The sequence below is a fragment of the Patella vulgata genome, chromosome 2 (genome assembly GCF_932274485.2).
Source record: "Patella vulgata chromosome 2, xgPatVulg1.2, whole genome shotgun sequence".
Lineage (NCBI taxonomy): Eukaryota > Metazoa > Mollusca > Gastropoda > Patellidae > Patella > Patella vulgata.
In genome coordinates this window covers 30,152,447-30,160,061 of record NC_065880.2, presented here as the reverse complement: position 1 = coordinate 30,160,061, position 7,615 = coordinate 30,152,447, and the positions used below count along the sequence as shown (strand labels likewise).

Sequence of the window (7,615 nt, the reverse complement as noted above, 5' to 3'; positions counted from 1 at the left end):
CCATTAAATTGTAGTTCGTCTATTTATAGCAAGTCTCTCTCTGTCTCTTTTCTCCCCTTTTGCATGCCCATTTTTGTTGATGTTTTGGTCTAGAATGGACGAAGAGGGTTTGAATTAACATTTTCTGTCAGGTTTTGGTAAATATTCATGATTTTGAGGCGGAAGGATAATGGGGTTATCAGGTTGGCTGCTGTGACATGTACGGCAACTAGTTACATTTTTTTAGTATTAGTATGCTTTTTCAAGTTTGTTTATCTCAAAATTTTGGTGGTCAACCTCATACAAATTTTAGTGTAAAGACATGGCCATTTGTTCCTCTGTCTGTAGTGAAAAGCATTCAGCCCAACGAAAATTTGGGGAAAAGTTGGAGGTGGGCAAAGAGGCCAGAATTAACATTGAAGTCAATGGAAAAATAATGGTGGTCTGCCTCCTTTTCGGCCTCCATAGAATTTAAACATAGAGTTATAGGACTTTGTGTGTTACCTGTTCCGGAAGGTGAAAAGAGTCTCAAGTAAATAAAGCATGGAGAATAAAACAGAAAATAAAATACCCAAACATAAATCTAAAAAGAACAGAGCAACTAAACTTATTTTATCTTTTGATGAAACAAGACGAAGGTATAGAAAATTGCATTGAAAATCGTACACATTTTGTTGTTCCAGACACAGTATTTAATTCTAATGGGTACTATTTCAGTAACGTACCTCTACCATGTCGGTTCACTATACGTCTCTGAACCGTTGTAAATTTTAAACGATTTTTTCGATGAATCGATGACGATTGTGCACAAACTACTTAAAGGGGCTAAATCGCTAACATTTGGAACCTAGAAATTGACAAAAGTGGGTAGCAACGCATATAATACTGTAATATGAATCAGCTAGGGGCGTAAGATTTTTTTTTTAATCCACTAGGCAGGGCTGTAGTAGTCTACTAGTACTACTGTCAGGCACTAGCCTGGCATTAATATCCACTAGTCCATAGTTTGACAAGGTACAAGATTTAATCTTCAATATTTGGGCATATGTTTTGTTGCCTGCCAACCTATCGTTTTTAATAAAGATCGTAGACTTGATTGCCAAATAATTAAGGATGTTTACGGCTACTCGGTTAACCGGTAACGCTTCGGTTGCACTGGTGAAACGGTTAAAAAAAACTACAAACCGATATTTGTTTTCATATCACTGGAACCATTCATCATGGCGTGTGTGTAATGAACACGTGTAGTAAATTCTTTGGAAATACCCGACATGTTAAATAATCAAAATTATCTTGTATTTAAAAATACAAAGGTAAGCTTTCAAATATTTATGTCAGAACTAATCTAATATAAAGTATAAGTGAGTCTTTTGTTTTTAAATCAACCTGATTTCAACTGGTTTATACATGACCTTATACATGACCTGTCAAAGCGTGCAAGATGGAGAAATGAAATGTCAATTATGAATGAATAAAAGGGAATAGAAGGGGTACAGTAAATACTACAGAAAATCTATTCTTATGATTGAGTTTTCCTTGGAATATGAGGAATAAATGTGGGATATTTTACAGTTTATTTATTTATATCGTCACTAGTTTGAGTCATAAACCAATGAAAGGGCACTAGCCCAAGACTAGTACGGCTAAATAGATCACTAGCCCGTAAGTTACTTTTGGTAGCCCCGGGCGTCGGGCTAGTGGATTTTTACAACCCTGATATGAATGTATATAAACTGATTTACATTCAATGGTTTCCATTTTTACTCTAATTTCAAACCAGTTATGTTCGGCGAAATAAGCCAGCAGTCTCAAGCGAGTGCAGATTTCTAGCGTCTGGTTATTCCAGTCTACATACGCCGTTTGATTTGGTGCAATGTGTCTAGCCTCGTCCCTCGAGTCTCTTGATACAACTGGGGCTGAAGCACACTATGGTACACGATTCGTGTACCAATGGTAAAATGTTTATTTTGTCTTAAATATTGGATATCAAAAGCCCATCTTTTTCCGGTAAGATCACAACATGAATGTTGATTTAATTTGACAAATAAATCGTGTTTTCAATGTTGAAGATTTTGGATGATATTGAGTTAGAGACTTAGCTACTTTAATAATTGTTATTTAAAACTTGCCTATGCCTATGTGTTTGATATTAACTCCCGTTAAATAAAATCCATTGCACAATTAAAAAACCCAACGAAAAAAAAGTTGTCTCCTGAAAAGTCAATGTTTTTGGTTTTGAAATTGCACACGTCACGTGAGAGCTAAACCATCGTTTGAAATTAACTCCCGTTAAATAAAATCCATTGCCCAATTAAAAACCCAACGAAAAAAAAGTTGTCTCATGAAAAGTCAATGTTTTTGGTTGCATTTTCGATTGTGCTCGTCACAACATTGCACATGTCACACGAGAGCTAAACCATCCTAAGATGTTGAAGGGGGGGGGGGGTAAAGGTTGAGAATTTTGACAATTACGTGTGCTTCAATCAAAACAACGTGCAACCTTTCCAATGTTTGAGTCTGGGCAACAAAAAATAGCAACTGAAGACAATAACATTAATTTGGAAACAATTTAATTGTCAGTCTACTAAATTATATTCACAATGAATATATCACTGATTACCCGGATGCTCATAAATAAGATATTGCTTTTCACATCATCATCACCCCATAATTGTAAATACCCTGTATATTATACATATTTTTATAAATTATATTACAGTACATCCCTGTCAATTATAGGCAACTTCAACTTCAATGAAATACCTCACAAAATCCTTTGTTGGACATGACATGAAGGTGCTGGGTGAACTTAACATGCGCGAGGTCGGATGTTCCCCCTTATCGTGAAAAGTTAAAAAAGTGGCAACATTTATAAATAAACACACTTTATTTCATAATTTTAGTTTATCATATTTCATAATGGGGTCTGATCCCAATGCTTTGTGATTATTAGTCCATTTTCAAAGTTTTATGATTACCATATGAAATATGAAAAAAAAAAGGTTGCAGCTTCTCAATAATTTCGATATTTAATTCACGTTCCGATTGTTCATATCAATTATATTCCCGATACAATTATGTTTTTTTTTTTGTTTATTCGACAGATACTGAAATCAAAATATTCTTGATAAGAATAGTTCAGGATGTCTAAACATCATTTATTGTCTTAATAAAATGAATTTAAAACAAAAAATCACCCGTCAAAAGAGGCATCGCGTACATATTATTAGGTCCCGTGTGTTAATTATTCAGACAGTGAGAAAAACTTGTGCAAGTTTCGTACTAAATTTAACCATTTCCACTGCATCTGTGTTGTATACAATAACTCAAATGGCATGGAAACTAGAATACAAAGCGTTGATTGGCTAAGGCATGATCGTGATCTACGAAATGCCATCAGAAAATTCCATTCTCCTCGGATTTCAAAATGGAGTTGTAGGCCCTACTTGTGATTAAAACATTGCCCTGTGAATATCAAAACGAAGCCAGGCTTTTCTGAAATTGTGTTACCAAGACACACGATTATAAAATTTGAACAGTTTTTGAACAACGGAAATAGTATACGAAGAGAAATAAAAAGAAATGGAACAATTTGTCATAATTAAACCGATGTGCGGTATGATTTGTTGATTTGTTAAATAATGTTTGGTATTTATAAAAATCAAATAACGTTATATACATATTCAATGATTTAATGGTCTCCGTTATTTATTTTGCAGAAGAAAATGTAAAATACATTGGCATTTACTGATTTACCTCGGCTACAGCCGATTGCTGAGGTTGATTGACAGGAAATATTAAAATATTCAAAAGGGTCAGATTCAAGGTCCGTAAAACAAATGTCGTTCTTTTTGTTCTGCACCTGTGTTAAAAAAAAGTTCCAACTCTCTAATCAAGTAATTAATACAAGACAGAAACAAAATATAACAGACTAAGGGTGTATTTATGTTTGTAAACTCCCAAACTCATTACTGCATGGATCCGAGAGCAATAGCTTATTCATACACAAAATTTTATTTGTCGTAAAAGAGCCAGACACCATTACGATAGACAAGCCTTGCTGCTACCTCCTTGTACGAAATGATCTATCCCAATAAAGTGACGTAATTGGCTTCCATTTTTGTATTTCTCGATGTCCAAGTTTGTGTGATGGTTTCAATTTTACAAGAGTGAACTCTATTATTCGTGGATTTTATTTAACAGTAGGTGATTTCAAACACACAGATAAGTTTATAATAACCAAAGTTAATAAGTAGTTTGTTCATAATCAAAGAAATCCGTTCAAAATTTATGACGGTTCACTTCTTTTAAAATCTTAGTTCCTGTTTATATTTTTACTCCAGAAGGCAAACAACTTAAAGTGTTTCTTTAGAAAGGTTAACATTGTAGGCCTGATAAAAGATTGGGTTACAGACAAAACAGCCCAATATTTTATACTCAAAACGCCCCATGGTTTGCCTAAAACGACCAGAAGAAAAACTGTTGGCACTCGTCTCGATAATATATAGTAATTACTCTCTAATCTACTCACAATAGATCAGCATCAGTCGTAAAACAGATGTTTTGTTGTCTTATTGCAAGTACCTTGTTTTTTTTTATTATCTGTTAGAGATTACCTGACAGGCTTCAGAAGACGTAAAAAGGAAAGACAAACCCATTATAAGGAGAAATTAGAAAATAAGATAAGAAATGAGAAGAAAGAATTCAGAAAAGAAGTAAGTACTGTATAGAATACACATTTCTACAAATAAAATGAAGTTTAATGTCCTAAATGTATTTTTATGCATCAATCAGGCTGATGAAGACTTTCAAATGATTGTATTAAGCCTATTATACCATGACTAAACCCAAACTTATATGGTATCTAGAGAATTCTTCCTTTGCTGTTGGGATAAAATGAGGTTTATGCCTACAAACTATTGGAAAATTGAAAAAAATTTCAATTCTACTGCATAAAATAAATTTACAACCGACACTATTGAACCCAATACATTATATCTGTCTTCAGAAAATTTGATTTTTTGTAAAGCTATATTTGTGACAACTTGCAGGCTAAAGAACTCATGTGTAAAGCTCATTTAGAGCCTGATATGTTACCTGATGTTCAAGACTTAGTAAAGCCTACTGTTGTTGATCTACCAGAACATACAGTTATTATAACAGATATAACAGAAGTGGATTTCTCAGGTGGATGTGGTCTAAGATTGGGTAAAAATCTGGTTAGTATTAACACATTTATAATTGAAAATGAAATGAAGTGGGGTTTAGTGTAGTACTGTTCTGCATTGACTTGGCTAATGAAGATGGGCATGTGGCATGCAGTGTGTTATGAAATAAATTTAAACCAGACATTGGTGTTTCCATCTATAAATTCCAAGTGGCAGGTGTTCTTTGATATGCAATCCAATTTATAGACAGGACCTTGCTTTTTTGCATCATCTGAATGACTAGTCACTTGCCTTGTCAGTTCCTCCATCCTGCACTATTGACAAAGGGAAACCACCCTGGAAAAAATGAGGATCTTTCTTGGCCAGCATTTGATTCAACACAGGACCTCCTGGTTAATGAACCAGCACCATACTCAAGAAACCCAAAATCTCACTCGGCACTCCATAGAATTGTATCATGTCTATATACCGTTCAAATATTAGATGCCATTCATATTTAAGTATAATAATGATACTTATTTCTAGGTAAAATAGTTCTAGGTACATTTATTTGTTATTTATAAGTAAAATAAAACTTAGATTTCTTTGTTAGGTTTAAGATATTAAATGGCGACTTAACAGTCAAATAAAATATAACTACATACATTATATGTTTTACATGTAAAATATAACCACATACATTGTACAGTTTACATGTAAGGTGTAAGATATAACCACATACATCATACAGTTTACATGTAAAATATATACCACATACATCATATAGTTTGCATGTAAAATATCACCACATACATCATACAGCTTACATGTAAGATATAACTACATAAATCATACAGCTTACATGTAAAATATAACCACATAATTAATACAGCTTACAAGTAACATATAACCATAAATACTATATATTTTAAATGTAAAATATAACCACATAATTATATAATTTACATGTAAAATATAACCCCATAATTATATTATACAGTTTACATGTAAAATACAGTTTAGATGTTAAATATAACCACATATATTATATGGTTTACATGTAAAATATAACCATATATATTATACAGTTTACGTGCACGATGATGTATACACAGGTCCTCGTTTTTTCGTCCCTTGCGACTGACTAGACAACTGTGCTTGTCAGGCCCAATGTCCTGCACCACCGATATGGGGAAAACACGTCGGAAAATCCTGATGCACTTTCTCGGCCAATGCAGGGATCGAACATGCAACCTCCAGGCTAGCGAGCCAGCGTCTTACCCACTTAGCCACCGTGACTCCCCATATATTATACAGTAAACTTATAAACTATGTTTTTGTTAAAGGTAAATGATGCAAAAGAAGATTATACATCCGAGTACAAACAAAATAAAGATGTAAAAGAATTAACCAAACAGAAGTCAGCTATGAAGAAAAGGTAATCAGATTATCTTGTGGGGAATCTTAGATTATTATTACATTATTATCACGAGATGCGATGTGCTCATGATGTGACTAGATAGTCCAGTTACATTGGGGTTTTTTGTTCCATGCTAAAATTAAAAGCCTCAAACAAGCTACTGGATGATTGATGAAGCCAAATGGAAAGGGAAAAAGTTTTGCAGTCTTTAAAGTCCCATTGCTTTATGTGCATTTTTGCTACAATATCAAATTTCCCATGGCTTAACCCACACTAATATGTACTCAGATTGATTATTTAACATTTGATTAGGAAAATATCAAAATACCAACACTAGATAATCTCTCGGCTTGGATTAAATTGGATTTAGAACAGGACCATCAGTTATGTTCAAGAACAACAAAATGGTGACAACTTATTAAATTTTTGACTGATATTCCTATTGGGGATTCATCTTTCACAATATTGTAGTTTTTCAAAGGGATTCCTATTGCGCTAAAATGACCCAATGAGACTTTAAATATCATACACTAGATATGATCTATTATAAATGATCTTACTAAAGAATATATGATTTAATACTGCCATTTTTTTCACAGAATGGAGCACATCAGCACATTGGAAGTAAAACACAAGATGATAACCGATAAACTTGAATGTAAAGCAAAAAATAAACATAAAAAACGTCGCAGGGGCAACAAGTCAAAGATGAAGAAAGGAAACAAGAAAGGCGGTAGAAAGAAATAATTGATTTTGTCTTTAACTTATCCTGTAAATAAAATTATGTAGTTATTACCATAATGAATATATATGTATTATCATAATAAATACAGAACTTGAAAGTGTTTGAAGCTGTTAAAGTAGTTAACGTAGGGATTTTTAAGTGTGTTTATTGTCAAGATTGGCGATTGCAAGTCATTCAGATGGGATGAAATTCTTTGGTCCATCTATGTACACATTAGCATGAATGTTAGAGAATAGAGATATCTTGAAGAGAAGGCAAAACTGCAGCTGTTGAGGACACATTCACCTCTTTTATTCCACATTTACCCATAGAAATAAGAATTAC

General features: G+C 33.3%; 1 protein-coding gene across 1 annotated transcript; it reads left to right on the top strand.

The window, feature by feature from the left end:
* The first annotated feature begins 489 nt into the window (after positions 1-489).
* LOC126811452 (nucleolar protein 12) lies at positions 490-7,393 on the top strand. The gene is made up of 5 exons (XM_050537090.2): positions 490-617; positions 4,589-4,694; positions 5,031-5,198; positions 6,473-6,564; positions 7,146-7,393. The coding sequence occupies exons 1-5, from the start codon at positions 523-525 to the stop codon at positions 7,291-7,293; spliced, it is 609 nt and encodes a 202-aa protein (XP_050393047.1). The 5' UTR covers positions 490-522; the 3' UTR covers positions 7,294-7,393.
* Positions 7,394-7,615: the final 222 nt, after the last annotated feature.